Consider the following 19,485-nt stretch of genomic DNA (forward strand, 5'->3'; position numbering starts at 1 on the left):
CATTCATTATAAAAAAACTTTTATTAGCAAAGTTCTGAACATTGTACAGTTTAGGGCAATTGCAAGTGCATTTATAATGTTATATTTCAAATACATGATTCAAGGACAGACAGGGAATTTAAAAATCACTACAGTCTTTCATCCATCTCTCCATGTTAATCCCAGAGTAGAGTTACTATTTAATTAGTTAGAACCTCTGAGTCTTCCAGCACATCATTAAACATGATTTCACCCCTCTGTGAAAGTTTTGACATCTATTTTCAGAAGCATTTTAAGGTTCAGTTAATATCTTAGTGTTACCATCTCTGTCGTCTATGGAATGGCAGTTTTCATGTCACAACAATATGACATATATCCATCACATATATCACATATATCACATACATCACATATATCCTCTGATTTAGATGTTGCAGACGATTCCGATTCTGCAGCTTAATCTTCATCTACTTCTTATCTCTCTTCATCTCCGTCGTCTGGGATGACCAGTAGCCTGAAACCACAGAAACACAACTGGATTAGAACACAGGCATTATGGGATGGTTTCCCGGACACAGATTAAGCCTAGCCCCAGACAGATTAAGCCTAGTGCTAGATTACATCACACTTTCGATAGAAAACCTCCACTGAGGACAGAATGTCCTCAGACCACCCCCCCTCAGTCAAATGAAAATAGGACATCAGCCAGACACATTTAGCACCTAGCAATTAGTTAAATCCAACTCAGGGAGAAAAAAAAAAAAAAACACCCTTGTAATTGTGCCACCGCTCCAGAAAAACCCCACTCTGTCGATTACAGGAGAGTTAGAGATGTTATATACAAGTTTACTGGTAATGATGTGACAGTATTCACCGCAACACACAGTGTTCCTGTCCTGAAACAACCCCAAGGCCCTTCACCAGAGACACTTGTGTAGATCTGAGAAGACTGGATAGGTATAAACAAAATGGTGGTAGCTCTGCTTTTCCCTCTGATAGGCACTTGCTTATACCCATCATCCCTCATCTGATCCTTTCAGATCTACACAAGTGTCTGGGTAGGAGGAGGGGCTAGGGTTGTTCCTGGACAGGGCCTTTCTTTAGAGGTCACACACAGTCCTCTCCTCCTCCTCTCCTCCTCCTCCTCCTCCTCCTCCTCTCCTCCTCCTCCTCCTCCTCCTCTCCTCCCCTCCTCCTCCCCTCCATCCTCCTCTCCTCTCCTGTCCTACACACCTGCTGTGGCGGACGGGGGGAGGGGCCGAGGCCGTGTCTCGGCCTATCAGAGCTTAGCGGAGAGTTTAGAGGAAGCTATACCCAGCAGCATGGACACGTCATTGGCCGAGGTCAGCCAGCTCCCGCCGTCCGCCACCAAGATGGCGCCCGTCACGTAGGAGGAGGCGCGGCTGGCCAGGAAGAGGACGCTGTGGGCCATCTCTGTCTTGTTGCCCGCCCGCTGCAGGGGGATGGAGCTGAAGGCCCCCGCGGTCTCCGCCCTGGGACCACCTGGCGGGTTAAAAAAAAAAACACACATTTGTTTACCACTGAAAAACACACACATAGTGGCCTGGGGTGGTCCAGTGGTCTAGCACCACAGCCTACCGTGCACATATATGCCCGTGTCTTTTAAACCTAGTTTTTGGTGGTTAATAATTGTGGTGGAAGTCTAGGATTTACCACTCTGTACTTTAGCTCTTCGGAGGTAAGAAGCAAGAAACAAGTCCTGAGTAGCCACAATATCTGAGTCCGGTATTTATTGCTTGCAAACAAGAGACAAGAGCGTAACAGCAGCCCAGCATAGAACCGGGGTTCGTTCAGCACAAGTCTAAAGAGACAATGATCAGGTTCGTCTTTTATACAGTTTAAACATAATACAGGCGCCGCCAAGGCTATCGGCTGATGGGCCTGTGCTTACGTGAGAAAGGGCGGGAGAGAATGAACAATGGGGAGACTTTCTTATTGATTAATCGCCGTTCAACATTTCACACCTATCGACAGGATGCGCCTGTCCCCCCACTATTGCTCTCTCCTACCACTCCCTCAGAGATCACCGCTGTTCATATGGTAAATCATACAGTGCTTCTCAGAACAATGGCTATAGAACTTTAGAGGTGTGGCAAGAGAAAATGTCATCACAGTAGTTACACAAGTTGTATCAGTCATATGAAAGTGTATAACCTGAAAATAGTTCTATGAATGTATTTTCCATAACATAATCCTTACCCAGCCTGCGGTAGCCCTCGGTCCCAGAGATGGGGCCTGGCGCCAGGGTGTTCACCCTCACCCCACTGGGCCCCCACTCCACCGCCAGGTGCTTGGTCATGGCATCTAAGAGGAGAGGAGAGGAGAGGAGAGGAGAGGAGGGGAGGGGAGGAGAGGAGAGGAGAGGAGAGGAGAGGAGAGGAGAGGAGAGGAGAGGAGAGGAGAGGAGAGGAGTCAAGATGTGGTAAAGTGTGCAGGAAGTGGGGAGAGGGGGAGGAGGGAGGAGGTTATGGAAGCAGGAAGGGGATAGGGGTTGGGAAAGAGAGGGAGGTTATTATCCACCAACTGGTGGTAAAAGGTTAAGAAGAATGTATTTCTAACAAATACATGAGAACATGTTTACCGTTGGCAGCCTTGGCAGACCCAGCATGCACCTGGAGACCCTGACCCCTGTAGCCCAGGGTGGCAGAGATGTTCACTATGGAGCCTCCGTGATCCTACACACACACACACACACACACACACACACACACACACACACACACACACACAGCTGGTACCTTAAGTTGCTCTACACCTGTGTAGTAACAACATGCTTACACAAGACACCATCCGTTCCTTCCATTTTCATGAGCAAGCAAGATAGGTGTCATTAGAGGATGACGTCTGAGTCTGAGTGCTGTGGGACTGTGTGTGTGTAGGTGTCATTAGAGGATGACGTCTGAGTCTGAGTGCTGTGGGACTGTGTGTGTAGGTGTCACTAGTACAGGATGGTATTTGCTGTGGGACTGTGTGTGTTGTTCCTGACCTTGAGCCACTTCTCATAGACGACCTTGCTGGTGTTGAAGGTGCCCATGGTGTCGATCTCCATCACCGTCTTAAAGGCGTTGAAGGACAGGGAGGTCGCAGGGCACAGGAAGTTCCCAGCAGCATCTAGTAGAAAACACAACATTCAGTAACACCAGTGACATTTACCAACACGACAGACCGGTGCTAGACTCCGCCTTCTTTTAGACACAATATTGTCATGACGAAAATGGGAAATTGAATTAACATAAACGCAAAACTAAATGAAGACTTTAAAACTACATCTAGTTTAACACTGTCTACCAGGAGTAACAGAGCTGACCTAACACCCAGAGGAGGTGACCTTCTGATCTGCAGATAGAGAAAACATGCTCTAGAAAAGTTAATCATTCACTCAAAATGTCACTTATTTCACCCTTGATCCAATGCAGACACACACACACAATGTGTGTGTGTGTGTGTGTGTGTGTGTACACTTGTGTGTGTGTGTGTGTAAGCCTGTAGGTGTGTGTGTGTGTGTGTGTGTGTGTGTGTGCGTATGCTTGTAGGTGTGTGTGTACATGCCTCGTCTGTGCATGAGTGTGTGCATGCTTGTATGTTAGTGTGTTACACACTGTTGACGAGGATGTCGATGCGTCCCAGCTGCGCCAGGGTGTGGTCCACCGCAGCCGTGATGCTCTCAGGCTGCCTCACGTCCACGCTCAGAGGGACGCAGCGCTGGCCTGTAGCCGCCATTAGCTTCTTAGCAGCCTGGACGCAAACACACAACCATCTTTACACCGGTGTTTTAATTCTATTATTATATACACTAAATAAAATAACTACATGAATGTATAATACATACACACACACACACACACACACACACACACACACACACACACACACACACACACACACACACACACACACACACACACATATATATATATATATATATATTGTTTTGACTGTGTCATATACAGTACCAGTCAAAAGTTTGGACACACCTTGCCAAGAGTGTGCAAAGCTGTCATCAAAGCAAAAGGTGGCTACTTTGAAGAACCTAAAATATAAATCATATTCTGGTTTGTTTAACACTTTTTTGTTTACTACATAATTCCATATGTGTTCCTTCATAGTTTTGATGTCTTCAATATTAATCTACAATGTAGAAAATAATAAAGAAAAACCATTGAATGAGTGAAGTTGTGTCCAAACTTTTGACTGGTACTGTATATATATATATATATGTATAATACACACACACACACACACACACACACACACACACACATATATATATATATAGGCTCTTAATACATCAAATGGTTTCTGTCTCGTCTGGTCTAATAGTAGTTTAGGTCATATGAGAGTTGTAACCTCTGTGAGCTTCTCCATGTTCCTGCTGGCGATGACTGTGTTACATCCATGCCTGCAAGGAGGACAGGGAGAGGTTAGAGAGGAGAGGTCAAAGGTGACAAAGTTGGTTGAGACACGTTTTGATGTGGATGAGATGACATGTATTGGATGATGAGAGATTGTGAGGTCCCAGAGGTAGGATGACAGGGGCAGGGAGGAGAAACAGGAGAGAGAGAGAGAGAGAGAGAGAGAGAGATCCCTTCCTATGCATCTGATAACTAACTCTGCATAAGAATTAGATAATATAATAATATTATATAATATTAAGAATTGTCCTGGATTGGGGTGACAGACATGTAGAGATGTGGACACAAGGTGAGGTAAAAAAGACAAGGGCTAGGATGTCAGAGACAAGGGGTGAGAGAGAGAGACAAGGGGTGAGAGAGAGAGACAAGGGGTGAGAGAGAGACATTGTGGAGAACTAGACAGCAGAAGTGAAGGTGGAAGTGGGTGAGGTGTGTACAGTGAAAGGTGACAGCTGAAAGGAAGGACAGGTAAGAGAGATATGCACACAGAGACCCTGATAGCACAACCAAAGGGTTAAAGTACAGTTTCAAGGGGTACAGGCAGTGGTATAGGAGGGAGGGAGTGAGTGAGTGAGTGAGTGAGTGAGTGAGTGAGTGAGTGAGTGAGTGAGTGAGTGAGTGAGTGTGTGTGTGTGTGTGTGTCAAGGTAGGCCTACCTCATAAGCACTTCAGCTATGCGGAGTCCGATTCCAGATCCACCTCCTGTTATGAAAGCAACCTGGTCCCTAAATCATATATATTGATTATAATATACATTAATCCCTTGAAATCAAGTCCTATTGATTACCATGTTTCCCTTCCCATCTTTTCCTGTAACTTTAGTAGATTACAGCTCGACTTTTTAGGTTAAAATATTGGTGAACGATTCAGTAACGGTTTAATGTGACAACGCATTCACAAGCAGTAGTGGTCGAGCGGTCACCGCCGGGGTGGATTTCTACTCACTTGAGTAGGTCTGGACTGTACACATGTGTGTATGAAGTCATGCAGTCGTCTGAGTCCACATCCTCCGGCAGATCACTCACTCTCTGCGGCTCTGCCATCCTGACGATCCACGGAGGTCTGAGACCAACGCAACACACAACGACATTGGACTATATGAGACAAAGTACATTAGTTAAAGGTCCTGGTAAGTAAACTGCCTGATTGTATGGTAATTATGTTATTCTGGGACTTGTCTGCATATAATAAGCACCAAAAAGGTATGAGAAATGTATTACATTGCAATTTCGAGATATATCAATCTAAACATTTTCCAATGTTCCCTCACATACAATCAAACGTGGCAGCATCTACTTAGTATGTGATAATATCGGTTAGACAGTGGATCCATTGAGGAATGTTGAAGTTAGTGAAATAAAGTTGTTGCCCTCACCGACGCAACCGTTCTTTCCTGTTGTGCGTCTATCTCCGTTTCAGAAACTCTCGACGAAGAAATGTGCACTGCGCCTTGTAAGTGACACAAATCCGACTGCAGACCTTCACAAATGCACAAAACTGTCAAAAGTCAAACATACGTTGCTCCTTGGACATCAAAAACACTGAACCTTTGACCAATTTTTCGTAAACGACAATGAATGCATTGTGGGTAATGTAGTCCGAGTGGGTCTGTTCAAGAGCACAAATGACATGTAGTCACCACACTGTTTATGACATGATGACAGCGTCCATATAACAGCAACAGAGCCATCAATCCTCATCAGAATAATGGAATATGTCTTCAGTGACAGTTATAGACTTTTCCTTTGACAGCCTGAAATCATAGCAGCATATTCCTCCTTCCTTTCCATGCATTACAATGAGCCCGTCCTCCCATCTCTACCTCTGAGTGACACCTCCCTGACCTGCTGCTAGATAATGACCCTGATGTGAATATACTCGACGAACACGACAGCTTCATACGCAAATAATCAATAGAATAGAACCCATGATGTCATGTAAAGCACCTTTTATTTCTATTTGTGTTTGTTTATGGAGCAGTGGCTTTCTAATGATGGGATATGCACAGAACGGTGGGCCAATGTCAAAGCCGTTAAATTGCGTTGTAAATAACGGCTCCATACAACCGTGCCTACCCATTATATGCCATGCTGGCGACATCATAATCTAATTTATGGCAACATTAAGGTCCAGAGTTCCTGGTATTTCCAACCATTTTACAGAACGTTGCTCCTTCCAGAATCAAATGGAACCTCATCGATCCCTCACCCACACACACACACACACACACACACCCCAGCTCCATCACACTCACTCACACACACACACACACACACACACAGACACACACCCCTCCCAGCTCTGATGAGTCTCCCCTGCCTCAGGACGGCACCACCGAGGGTCCTCTATGGTAAGCTGACACCGGCTGAGCTAGCGAAGGCTGTTAGCTAGCCTGATGGATGGCCATCACGGTGCATTAGGCCCTGCCTGATGGCCTGGTGTCTAACTGGGCCGGGAGACTTATTGACGGGAATAGGCCCAGGAAATGGATCCTGGCTCCCTCTGCTTGTATTAGAGTTACGGTAGTATTCCCTTCTGAAGCACTTAGACGGGGGGGGATGGGTGAGTGGGTGTGGTAGGTGTGTGGGTGTGAGTGGGCTGGGTGTGTGTGTGTGTGTGGGGGGGGGGGTTGTGTGTGTGTGTGTGTGTGTGTGTGTGTGTGTGTGTGTGCCTTCTAGTTGTAATTCCACAACTCCAACACCAGATGGCGACATTTGACTATATCACACAACATCAGCAGAAGAAGAACAGCTCTCTAAATCCCCTTCCCTCTCCTAGTCTTATAAACTCACATCACCAAGGGGTACACCACAGAAACCATGTTTTAATCATTGCGCAAAATGTCTGTCCCGTGGGAGAAATCTGAGGAGATTAGAGGGTGTTTCTGACAGTGTAGTGGGTGTTGTTGATGCAAAGCATCCGTTAATCCATCAGTGGGTCGTCTGTCTCAACGCTGCCTGTCGCTCTGGCAGACGGTAAACAACACTGCAACCAAACTCCTATATTCATAATCAAAGGCATGTTTTATTTCCAAAATGTCTCATTATTCTTCCTATCAATTACATAGATGGTATGATAAAAAAAGGGAGGGGGGGGGGTAGGGGGCTTCCCTTCATTGTTGCATTGTTGAGGAGCTCACTTGCCTACAGCTGTATTCTGTGTCTTGTCATCATTGCTCTGGATTTGTTGAAGACAACTGTGACATGCTGTATTGTAATTCTATCATTCATAGAATTAGAATGGTTGTGAATAGAATAGAACGGTTATTCATGGCATTATAATTAGAAGCCTTCTCATTCTATGGCCCAACCTTGGTGCAGAAATGCAGTACAGTAGGTCAGCTAATGACGCTAGCAACCTCAGACAGCAGCAAGATACTGATGCTAGCTAGCCTCAGACAACAGACACTGATGCTAGCTAGTATCTTCAGACAGCAGACAGTAATGCTCCTGTCAGTCAAGGCACTTCTCTAGTCTGGCCCAGCCTCCAAGACAACTCCAGACTGCGTGTGGACAAACAGGTGTAGTCCCAGATATTCACCACTCTGTGTAGTCCAACAGAAGTCTGTAGATATGCATATGTATGGTAAAGTCTATGGTTCCCCTGAGGTGTCTCAGAGCAACACTGTAAGTCTGTTGGTAAGATTGTGGTGTTGCTACATAACAATAGGCCCAGCTGTTCTGGAGAGCTCTCTTTGCTGGTTCTAGGGCTGTCTCTCTCCCAATGCCTGGGTCCATCCATCCTGTCTCTCTGTCCATCCATCCATCCATCCATCCATCCATCCATCCATCCATCCATCCATCCTGTCTCTCTCCCAATGCCTGGGTCCATCCATCCTGTCTCTCTGTCCATCCATCCTGTCTCTCTCCCAATGCCTGGGTCCATCCATCCTGTCTCTCTGTCCATCCATCCTGTCTCTCTCCCAATGCCTGGGTCCATCCATCCTGTCTCTCTGTCCATCCATCCATCTATCCATCCATCCATCCATCCCTCCGTCCATCAAAGTCAGAGGTCATCCTCCGGTCCAGGGTCGATCCCTGCAGACCCAGGCCTACTGAGGAACACTGGCAGCAGGCATGGGACTAGGCTCTGGGCTCTGTTGCTCTGGTCTATGCTGCTGCTCTGGGCTCTGTTCATGTGCCTGGGCCTGTGCTGGGCTTGTTTCTGGAGCTCCATTGGAGTCTGCCGGTGGTGGAGCTGGTAGTCTGGGCGTCACAGCCTGTCCCTGCCCCTCCTCCAGCCCCGGTCCCTGCCCCTCCTCCAGCCCCGGTCCCTGCCCCTCCTCCAGCCCCGGTCGCTGCCCCTCCTCCAGCCCCACCAGGCGGGCGCTGGCCTCCCACAGCCTGCGGGACAGCTCCTGGTCCAGGGCCCGAGGCGCAGGCTCCTTCTCCGTCATCACGTCGTAGTAGCGGCCCGTCACCCCCTCCAGCTCCTCCGCCACGGCCAGGTAGACGCTGGGCTGAGCCCCCAGGTCTGGACCCTTCACCAAGAGGGTGAAGAATGGGCCTGGAGGGGGGGGGAAGAGGGGAGGTGGGGGTTAAAGCAAGCCTGCAGGGAGGAGTGTCTGCATGGTTACTACTCAGGGGAGGCTGGTGGAGGTAGAAATCGGAAGACGGGCTCGTCGTAATGTATTCTGTTCCATGCATTACACTGAGCCCGTCCTCCGATTTCTACCCCCACCAGCCTCCCCTGCTACTACAGTACATCTTCAGATTAGGAGGCTAATGAGCCGTGGTTCATAAGGAAGGGCACCACGTCCAACAGCCAATGGCAGGGCAGAAGACTCACTGAGCACTGAGCTGGAGAACCGTGATTGGTGGAGGCCAGTGTGTCTCCCAAGCTCCGTGGCGACGACTCCGGGGTGAACGGCGTTCACGGTGACCCCGGTACCTGTTAGAAGAACACACACGCACACACACGCAGGCACACACACACACACACACACACACACACACACACACACACACACACACACGCAGTAAGACACCTTGCCTGCCATCAAACACACTTCGTGGACACACTGTTCAGACACACACACACACACACACACTTCTAGTTCTGACCTTCCAGCCGGTGCGCCAGCTCCCTGGTGAACAGTACGTTGGCCAGCTCCCTGGTGAACAGTACGTTGGCCAGCTCCCTGGTGAACAGTACGTTGGCCAGCTCCCTGGTGAACAGTACGTTGGCCAGCTCCCTGGTGAACAGTACGTTGGCCAGCTCCCTGGTGAACAGTACGTTGGCCAGCTCCCTGGTGAACAGTACGTTGGCCAGCTCCCTGGTGAACAGTACGTTGGCCAGCTCCCTGGTGAACAGTACGTTGGCCAGCTCCCTGGTGAACAGTACGTTGGCCAGCTCCCTGGTGAACAGTACGTTGGCCAGCTCCCTGGTGAACAGTACGTTGGCCAGCTCCCTGGTGAACAGTACGTTGGCCAGCTCCCTGGTGAACAGTACGTTGGCCAGCTCCCTGGTGAACAGTACGTTGGCCAGCTCCCTGGTGAACAGTACGTTGGCCAGCTCCCTGGTGAACAGTACGTTGGCCAGCTCCCTGGTGAACAGTACGTTGGCCAGCTCCCTGGTGAACAGTACGTTGGCCAGCTCCCTGGTGAACAGTACGTTGGCCAGCTCCCTGGTGAACAGTACGTTGGCCAGCTCCCTGGTGAACAGTACGTTGGCCAGCTCCCTGGTGAACAGTACGTTGGCCAGCTCCCTGGTGAACAGTACGTTGGCCAGCTCCCTGGTGAACAGTACGTTGGCCAGCTCCCTGGTGAACAGTACGTTGGCCAGCTCCCTGGTGAACAGTACGTTGGCCAGCTCCCTGGTGAACAGTACGTTGGCCAGCTCCCTGGTGAACAGTACGTTGGCCAGCTCCCTGGTGAACAGTACGTTGGCCAGCTCCCTGGTGAACAGTACGTTGGCCAGCTCCCTGGTGAACAGTACGTTGGCCAGCTCCCTGGTGAACAGTACGTTGGCCAGCTCCCTGGTGAACAGTACGTTGGCCAGCTCCCTGGTGAACAGTACGTTGGCCAGCTTGCTCTGGCAGTACGCCTGCTTGGTGTCAAACCTCTTCCTGTCCCAGTTCAGGTCCTCCAGGTCTATCTCTCCTACGATGTGGGCGAGCGAGGCCAGGTTGATCACACGGCTGGGGGCGGAGCCTTTCAGCTTGTCCAGCAGCAGATTGGTCAGTAAGAAGTGTCCTGAGGGAGGGAGGGAGGGAGGGAGGGAAGACGGAGAGATTAATATCAAACCCTGTATGAATCACTGAATGATTCCTCCAAACGTGTTGGTGTTATTTACATTATTTGACAGGAAACTGGATGTGGATGAATGAGGTGATGACAAAGACTGCTTAACAACACCAACATAACAACGGTTTCAAAAGGTGCATTACAACGAGCTCGTCCTCCGATTTCTACCTCGGCCGGCCTCCCTCTGAGAGCTCACCCAGGTGGTTGACTCCAAACTGTGTGTCGAAGCCGTCCTCCGTCCTCCCTGCCGGGCATCTCATCACCCCAGCGTTGTTGATCAACACGTCCACGCGCTTCTCCTCTGTGACACACACACACACACACACACACACACACACATAAGAGAGGACTTGCAGTAGCTTGAGGTGTCACAGTTGCTTCCCTTGTGTCTGTTTTTGAGTCAGTCCATCGTCCGCGGTGCTCCTCTGACCTCTGTTGACCCTGTCTGCGAAGCGGCGGATGGACCTGACGGAGGCCAGGTCGATGTGGTGGGCGTAGACGTGGGGGTTCACAGTCTGGCCACGGATCTCCGTGGCAGCAGCCTCACACTTCTCCATGTCCCTGCATCCCATAATGACCCTGCCCCCTGGACAGATGGAGGAGAGGAGAGGGGGAGGGGAGGAGAGGAGAGGAGAGGAGAGGGGAGCAGAGGAGAGGAGAGGAGAGGGGGAGGAGGAGGAATTACTAGGAAACCATCAAAACAATTAATTGTGTTGGCTTGGAGAGTTTATATTGTAGTCTCAATTCAATCTTAATTATTATTTATTTATTAGATTTTTTTCTTACTTACAGAGTAATGAGTAATGAGTTCATGAGTATCATTGATAAGATATAGTTGTGTTGCCAGATAACAAGCCCAGCTGGTCTGCAGGCCTACCTCTCTTGGCCAGCTCCTGTGCTGTGGCCTTCCCTATGCCTCCATCCATCCCTCCATCCCTCCCTCCCTCCATCCATCCTACCTCTCTTGGCCATCTCGTGTGCCGTGGCCTTCCCTATGCCTGTGTTGGCTCCAGTTATGACCACCGTCTTCCCCGTCATCATGGCCTTGCTGGGACACGGCCCCCCTGTCACATGGTTCCTATGGAGACACATGATGGAGGACAGATGTGAAGTCAAGTTACAGACCACTCAACACCCCAGGGGAGGCTGGCGGAGGTAGACATCGGAGGACGGGCTCATTCATGGCACGGAATGAGGAATGGTATCAAAGGAGCCCCTCCTCCGATTTCTACCTCCCCCAGCCTCCCTTGCAACACACACAGTTCAGTTCAGAATCTGGATATGAAACTGATATTATCGTTTCATATTTGCTTATGGTGGTGAAGCTCTCCTGGATCAATAACTAGCGAGTGAATAAAGTGACACAGACGTGTTTATGGCGTTGTACATAATAGACATAGATCAGAATGGCACTTACACAAGCTGTGCATACAATGCTTCACACAACAACGCCATGCATTGAATGTCACAGTTTCATAACATCAAACTAGCAACTGATTAGGGGGAAGTTTGCTACGTCATGATATCCATGTACAGTATTCATACATCAGCTGATGGAGCTGTCAGCTGTCAGATCAGTGACTTAATGTGTGGTCAAGATTGGCCAGTTCAGGCTACTCACTTCAATAAAACAGCGCACCCAAACACCGTTCCAAACACCGAGACAGGTAGAATATATTTGCTCATCTTGTCCGATAAATACGACACAAAAATAACATTAAACGGGTGACTGACAGCTTAAAAACTGCAGACTTGACAACACCTCACATGCACAAGGTTACAGTCGCATGTTAATAAGCGTCATCCAGTCCGCTGGCATTCGACCAATCACGACGAGGAGATTGGAAAATAGAGGCCAAGGGCATTATGGGATCTGTGGTTTAAACGACAGACGTTCGAATTCTATGTGTATAATGAGGTAGCCAATGCAATCCACTGTGACAATATCTTAATTCAATTAATTGCTGCTTAATTGGATTTTAATTCAATATAGAGAATGAGTTCACTTGTGAGAAGTAAGCTGAAGTTAAGTCAAAGTCTTTCAAGTAGGCTACCCATCTGAAGATGCCCTGATCTCCTCTAACCCCTCTCTACCTGTTCTCTCCTCCCTGGAGAGACGCTACTTCCTCCTCTTAGAGAGAAGTGGAGCAGCAGAAATATAGGCCTCCTGTCCGGTTCTATGAAAACGTAATAAAAGTGAAAGTCACACACTCCTCCTCTCTCACTGCGGTGACATTTATCCACCATCAGCCTTCCTCAGCTGTAGAAGAGGAGGAGGAGGAGGAGGAGGTCTGTATCCTGTTATAACCGTCCTGTAACAGCCCTAGAGGAGGAGGAGGAGGTCTGTATCCTGTTATAACCCTCCTGTAACAGCCCTAGAGGAGGAGGAGGAGGTCTGTATCCTGTTATAACCCTCCTGTAACAGCCCTAGAGGAGGTCTGTATCCTGTAATAACCCTCCTGTAACAGCCCTAGAGGAGGAGGAGGAGGTCTGTATCCTGTTATAACCGTCCTGTAACAGCCCTAGAGGAGGAGGAGGAGGAGGAGGTCTGTATCCTGTTATAACCGTCCTGTAACAGCCCTAGAGGAGGAGGAGGAGGTCTGTATCCTGTTATAACCGTCCTGTAACAGCCCTAGAGGAGGTCTGTATCCTGTTATAACCGTCCTGTAGCAGCCCTAGAGGAGGTCTTTATCCTGTTATAACCGTCCTGTAGCAGCCCTAGAGGTCTTTATCCTGTTATAACCGTCCTGTAACAGCCCTAGAGGAGGTCTGTATGCTGTTATAACCGTCCTGTAACAGCCCTAGAGGAGGTCTGTATCCTGTTATAACCCTCCTGTAACAGCCCTAGAGGAGGAGGAGGAGGTCTGTATCCTGTTATAACCGTCCTGTAGCAGCCCTAGAGGAGGTCTGTATCCTGTAATAACCCTCCTGTAACAGCTGTAGAGGAGAAGGTCTTTATCTAGGACTCTGCCTCCGTCCTCTGCTGTCAGGACAGCTCAACCTCCATGGCACATTTACACAGCAGGGGAGGCTGCTGGAGGTAGAAGTCGGAGGACGGGCTTGTTGTAGTGAATAAGGAATGGTTTTAAACACGTGTTTGATACCATTCCTTTATTCTATTCCATGCATTGCAATGAGCCCGTCCTCCCATTTCTGCCTCCACCAGCCTCCCCTGCTGTTTAAACACACCTCTTAACACTCCACAGCTACACCCCCTCCTCCCCTCTCCCCCTGCCCCACCCATTTTTTGTTTAGTTGAAAATGCGGTAGACACAACATGTCATATTCATAATTAATATTCATGTCCTCTTACATCACAACAGTACATAAGTACAGAGACCACAAACCTTGACTTCTAAAGTTCACTTTACGAAACAAGAAAACAAGCTCCAGAGGAGAGGAGAAAGGAGGCCACCCCTGTAGCAGGGGGAAGAGAGTCGAGGTGACACACAAAACTAACTAGGACAGGAGAGGAGAAGAGGAGAGAGATTGGGGAGAGAGAAATAGGGAGAGGATGGGGGGAGAGAGAGGGAGAGAGGGAGAGAGAGAGCGAGAGAGAGAGTAAGAGAAATTGAGAAGTGAGAAAGAGAGGGAGAGAGTTGGAGCGTGGGGGGGGGGGGCGGTGGCAGTTGGACATGTGCTGACGCTGTATTTGTTCACAGCTCCAGTCAGACCCCCCCCCCCCCAGTGTATTTGACCCCCCCCCCCCCCCTGTCAGACTGCAGTATACTTGACCTTCACCGTTATTCATATCAGCCCTGGTTCCCATGGTAACCCTGTGTAAACACTCCCTACCTCACTGTATTATGGTCAACTTGAGAGAGAGAGAGAGAGGGGTGGGGGGGGAGAGTCTGGTCTGGCCCTGGTCTGGCCCTGGTCTGGCCCTGGTCTGGCCTTGGTCTGGCCCTGGTCTGGCCCTGGTCTGGCCCTGGTCTGGCCTTGGTCTGGCCCTGGTCTGGCCCTGGTCTGGCCCTGGTCTGGCCCTGGTCTGGCCTTGGTCTGGCCCTGGTCTGGCCCTGGTCTGGCCTTGGTCTGGCCCTGGTCTGGCCCTGGTCTGGCCCTGGTCTGGCCTTGGTCTGGCCCTGGTCTGGCCCTGGTCTGGCCTTGGTCTGGCCCTGGTCTGGCCTTGGTCTGGCCCTGGTCTGGCCCTGGTCTGGCCCTGGTCTGGCCCTGGTCTGGCCTTGGTCTGGCCCTGGTCTGGCCCTGGTCTGGCCTTGGTCTGGCCCTGGTCTGGCCTTGGTCTGGCCCTGGTCTGGCCCTGGTCTGGCCTTGGTCTGGCCCTGGTCTGGCCCTGGTCTGGCCCTGGTCTGGTGTAAACAACTTATCTTTCTCACCCTGCAGGCCTGTCTTAGTGTCTTAGTTCTGGAGCTGTGTGGGTCTACAGTGAGACACATCCCTGCCTGAGGAAGATGACCTGTTGTGTTCCTAAACCGTTCAGCTCTCTCCTCTGCTCTCCATCTTCTCCCCTCCTCTCTCCTCATATGTTCCCTTCTCTCCTTCCCTTTCCTTCTCTCTTTTCCTCTCCTTTCCCCGCCTCTTCTCTCTTCTCCCCTCCTCTCCTATTCCACACTCTACTCCCCTTCCCACCTCTCCCCTCTTCTTTCCTCTCCTCCACTCCTATCCTCTCCCCCATCCTCCTCTCCCTCTCCTCCCCCCTCCTTTCCTCTTCTCCACTCTCCTTTCCTGTACTCCCTTCACCTCTCTTTGCTCCCCTTCTCTCCCCTCCTCCCCTTTCCCTTTTCTTCTTTTCCTCTCCCCTCCTCTCTTCTCTCCTCTCCTCTGCCCTCCTCCTAATCCCCCATCCCTCTCCTACTTTCCTCTCCTCTCTCCCCTCCTCTCTCTCCTCCTAATCCTCATCCCTCCCTCTCATTTTACATTTACACTACATTTTAGACATTTAGCAGACGCCTTTTTCGAAAGCGACTCACAACAAATACATTTGTCTAAAGTAAGTGAATCATCTAAACATCAATCATCATAAGAAAAACAAATCTATGCTTGGACCAGGGGCTGTTGGCAGTCACAATGCTCTTCTCTCCTCTCTCCTCTCCTCTCCTCTCCTCTGCCTTCCTAGCCCCCTCCTAATCCCCCACCCCTCCCCTCTCCTCTCCTCTTCTCTCCTCTCCTCTGTCCTCCTTCTAAACCCCATCCCTCTGCCCTCCTCTCCTCTCCTCTGCCCTCCTCTCCTCTCCTCTCCTCTCCTCTCCTCTCCTCTCCTCTCCTCTCCTCTCCTCTCCTCTCCTCTCCTCTCCTCTCCTCTGCCCTCCTCTCCTCTCCTCTCCTCTGTGATCCCTCCTGCCTGATGACGGTGCTCTCAGAGGATTAACAGAAACAGTGCTACAGGGTTGACAAGGTTATTCCCTCAATCCAGTCTGGATCCTGGTCTGAAGACATGCTTGGCTGGCTGCCTGTTATCATACATGGCACCGGGAATCTCCCACCAGCAGTAAACCAATTAAAAGTCTTGCCACTACGTTGGGGTTAACCAGCCCAGGGTTAGGGTTAGGGTTAGCCAGCCCAGGGTTAGGGTTAGGGTTAGCCAGCCCAGGGTTAGGGTTAGCCAGTCCAGGGTTAGGGTTAGGGTTAGCCAGCCCAGGGTTAGGGTTAGGGTTAGCCAGCCCTAACCGTAACCCTAACCATAATAAGGACACTTGAAAAAAGTCAAAGTCACTGTGCGAGTAATCGAGGTTTCTACCTTATTATGCAGCTGTCATCGCTGAAGCCTCGTTTGCATGTTCTGCTCCGAGTACAGTAACAGATACAGCACAGGGAAGAAGTGCTTCAGGAACAAAGGGACTTTCGGTACCGGGCGCTAGGACCCGGTGCACGTGAGCGCGTCTCGGTGCCAGACGGTGGAGACGAGGAGACGAGCGGACAATGCACGAGCTGGCTGGTAGTGCGAAGTGCGGTGAGGGAACAGTTGTGTGTGAACGGTAGAGAGAGAGAGAGAGAGAGAGAGAGAGAGAGAGAGAGAGAGAGAGAGAGAGAGAGAGAGAGAGAAATAAACGCATCACAGTCGGAGGAGTCCCGTACGTTTGGAGTAACGGACAAACACAGCTTGACGCAACGAGGAGAAAAGGGAGATGATGAGTGTGTAGAAGAGAATAGATACCGGGCGGAGAGTTGAGGAGAACATGTTCTCGTGCCCCCTAGGCTGAAAGTACGCTGCAAACCAATGGATGTGTTTCCCTCCAACTGCGTGGAGCTGAACTGGGTCACGCGGACCCCACGAAGAGGGAAAGATAAACACACGCGCGCCTCCCGCTGCCTCGCAGGTTGAGACTGAGACGGTGTGCGCGTTCACCACGGGGGAACCGGGAATCTTATTTACCGCTCCTGAAGCCAAGAGAATTACTACCAACAACAAACGGTTTGAAGGTCCTGGATTCGGTTCTCCGGTTACCAAGGGAGACCCAAAACATCTGAGCGCCTTTTACGCACGGAGACAACCGGAGAATCAACCCGAGACACAAAGGGTTGGACTTCATCCTACCGTTGTTGTTTTTGAGAGAAGAGAACATTTCAGAAGTGCTTTTATTAGAAAAAAAATCACAATACAATAATAATTATGAACAAAAAAATACAGTAAAAAACGTTAATATATGGACTGATTTCTTGAAGTTTACATAGACCTATGATGATCAGCGGTAATTAGTCAGAATTAGGAGAATCTAACGGTTGATTGTCGTCAGACCTCCGGTGGATCGCCCGGCTAACGGCAGCGCGGGTACTCTCCGTGCCGCGCGGATGCAGGACCATGGCGGAGAGAGGCAGGTGGTCGCCAGCAGGTGAGTTTATACCTGAGACCGGACATCAACAGACGACACATTTACCGTCCCCTTTAATTCCAGCCTGGAGTTGTGTGAAATGTTGCGCAATGGTATGTTGGCAAGAACCAGCCTAATTTGCATAAAGGCAACACAATGAACTGTGATGGATGCAATTGTCATTAGGAAGGTTTTTGTTTGTTTGTTTAAATTGTATTTTATTAATTGCATTTGAATTAATAGAACAGTCGCGACAAGTTGCATAATTTGACTTCCCGTCTTAATAATTACTATTTCAATTTGCATAAAGGGAACACAATGAACTGCGATTGATGCAATTGTCATTAGGGAGGTTTTTATTTCATTCATTTTTTAATTAATTTTATTTGCACTATTAGAACAGTCCCGACAAGTAAGTTGCATCATGTTATTTCCAATCTCAATAATTCCGATTTCAATAGACTTGATTGTTGACGATGTCTTCTATTCCACCTGGTTCAGTCTGTTATTAAGTCGATATCTCATACGCCCTGAAGGGCCGTTTGCTCCAGATTCTAGAAAGCACATGACGGTCTTCATAAATGTGATATTTCAAGATCGTCCCAACGGGCTAGGGGGTCAGGTGAAGGTTTAAGCATTCAGAGTGAACGGAGCACACAGGGGAGGATGACAATAACATGTCATACCACTTATTTTTCCCTCAACACATTTTAATAGCCTTATTAGCCTTAATAGCCTATCACAGTCAACATCACCATTTCTCATTCCGGGCACACACAGATCATCAGTCATCGTATTGATTAGTCCAACGCTGTGTACGGTACTGTATATTCTCCCGGTGAACTTGAATGGGACGTTGCCTTCAGGTGAATGTTCCTCAGTTTCCCTTAACAACATCCATCCATCCATCATCTATTCTCGTGGCTGTAAATATATTCAGACTTTCGTTCCCGGACCTCCCTCTCTCTCTGCGTCCGTTATTCGGCGTGCATGAATACATAAACACAGAGGCCACTCAGACCGCTCTATAAAACGACTCTGCCGACTCCGGTCAGACAAGCTAAATCATATATTACCGTCTCCCACTGGTAATGCCCTCTAATGCATTTCAATGAGCTGAACTTGTTGAACTAAACCGATAAAAGCGGCCGAGCCTCGGGTAGTAAAGGGCCTCTAAATGAAACATGATGAGGGTGGTGGAAAGAGAGGGACGCTCATTTATCACACGCGTTTTATTGCTTGACAACAACACGGTAACTACTTTAACCTTGACAACAACACGGTAACTACTTTTAAATATGTTTTTAGGGCATTTCTGCTTTATTGGGATAGAGACAGTAGAGATTGACAGGAAGGATGGGAGAGAGAGAGAGAGAGAGGAGGGATGACATGCAAGATAGGTCGAGGGTCGGAATCGAACCAGGAACCCTGCGTTTACGTGGGAAGCGCATGAGTGTGCTACGCCACTAAGCGCCCCCAACACGGTAACTACATTAACCTTGGCAACAACAGAAACCGTACGACGTTGAAGTGGAGGCTACGTGAAAGTCCTGTAGCGGGTTGGTTTGGAACCACGCTCCCCTTGTCTGAGGCCCAGAGGACTTAGCCAAAGCTTTAGCTCTGTGGTTTAGTTAACACAATCTTGTGGTTACACTAACAGCATTATAAACCACAGTTATAAATCACGGCGGTTTAGACTTCAATATATATATGTATATTTATGTGGCTCACACACATATACACACACACACACACACACACACACACACACACACACACACACACACACACACACACACACACACACACCCTAATGCTATATAATTCATGCTACCACCATACACTGTGGAGTATAGATGATGTATAATAGAACTGCACTGGTTACTGTACACACATCACTGTGCCCCGGTGGCCAATAGGCACGCAGTATACTGAACACTGAACAGCTCACCTGTACTGTGTGTTCTCCATGGAGAGACAGGACTGGAGCAGGTTAGAGAGGGGGGAGGGAGGGAGGGGGGGGGACAGAGAGAGAGGGAGGGGGGGGATAGAGAGAGAGAG

At 49.3% G+C, this 19,485-nt stretch overlaps 3 protein-coding genes across 5 annotated transcripts in view; 1 reads left to right on the plus strand and 2 right to left on the minus strand.

Annotated features, from left to right (window-relative positions):
- Positions 1–2: 2 nt before the first annotated feature.
- On the minus strand, positions 3–5,968 carry decr2 (2,4-dienoyl CoA reductase 2, peroxisomal). Of its 3 annotated transcripts, none has more exons than XM_083686957.1 (10): positions 5,788–5,968; positions 5,358–5,474; positions 5,069–5,137; positions 4,348–4,399; positions 3,600–3,735; positions 2,987–3,111; positions 2,582–2,675; positions 2,200–2,304; positions 1,294–1,482; positions 3–493 (listed from the first exon to the last, which is right to left on the minus strand). In XM_083686957.1, exons 2-10 carry the CDS (start codon positions 5,453–5,455, stop codon positions 447–449), a joined length of 915 nt encoding a protein of 304 aa, XP_083543083.1. In that variant the 5' UTR covers positions 5,456–5,474; positions 5,788–5,968; the 3' UTR covers positions 3–446. The 3 variants fall into 3 exon arrangements, with proteins under 3 accessions (XP_083543083.1, XP_083543085.1, XP_083543084.1); XM_083686959.1 differs by having other exon boundaries at positions 1,213–1,482; XM_083686958.1 differs by having other exon boundaries at positions 5,358–5,506.
- Positions 5,969–7,410: 1,442 nt separating this feature from the next.
- On the minus strand, positions 7,411–12,401 carry LOC310816794 (retinol dehydrogenase 13-like). The gene is made up of 7 exons (XM_083687098.1): positions 12,279–12,401; positions 11,617–11,735; positions 11,088–11,243; positions 10,854–10,958; positions 10,404–10,606; positions 9,201–9,312; positions 7,411–8,918 (listed from the first exon to the last, which is right to left on the minus strand). Exons 1-7 carry the CDS (start codon positions 12,341–12,343, stop codon positions 8,464–8,466), a joined length of 1,215 nt encoding a protein of 404 aa, XP_083543224.1. The 5' UTR covers positions 12,344–12,401; the 3' UTR covers positions 7,411–8,463.
- A 5,003-nt stretch (positions 12,402–17,404) lies between these two features.
- sbk1 (SH3 domain binding kinase 1) overlaps positions 17,405–19,485 on the plus strand; it is a gene marked incomplete at both ends in the record, with an annotated part of 17,306 nt that continues 15,225 nt past the window's right edge. Inside the window, one exon of the mRNA XM_083687316.1 lies at positions 17,405–17,445. Within this exon, the coding sequence (XP_083543442.1) occupies positions 17,405–17,445 (41 nt within the window). The remainder of the gene's footprint in view (positions 17,446–19,485) is intronic.

The sequence above is a fragment of the Argentina silus genome, assembly GCF_951799395.1.
Source record: "Argentina silus genome assembly, chromosome: 16".
NCBI lineage: Eukaryota > Metazoa > Chordata > Actinopteri > Argentiniformes > Argentinidae > Argentina > Argentina silus.

Excerpts from the sequence above, each read along its gene's own strand:
- decr2 (XM_083686957.1), bottom strand. The coding sequence starts at position 5,455 with ATGGCAGAGCCGCAGAGAGTGAGTGATCTGCCGGAGGATGTGGACTCA. Across the intron at positions 3,736-4,347 it reads ACATGGAGAAGCTCACAGAG|GCTGCTAAGAAGCTAATGGC; the intron begins GTTACAACTCTC and ends GTTTGCGTCCAG. Across the intron at positions 494-1,293 it reads TGACGTGTCCATGCTGCTGG|GCTACTGGTCATCCCAGACG; the intron begins GTATAGCTTCCT and ends CTGTGGTTTCAG.
- LOC310816794 (XM_083687098.1), bottom strand. The coding sequence starts at position 12,343 with ATGAGCAAATATATTCTACCTGTCTCGGTGTTTGGAACGGTGTTTGGG. Across the intron at positions 11,736-12,278 it reads GGGTGCGCTGTTTTATTGAA|GAACCATGTGACAGGGGGGC; the intron begins GTGAGTAGCCTG and ends GTGTCTCCATAG. Across the intron at positions 8,919-9,200 it reads GTTCTCCAGCTCAGTGCTCA|GCCCATTCTTCACCCTCTTG; the intron begins GTGAGTCTTCTG and ends CCCCCCCTCCAG.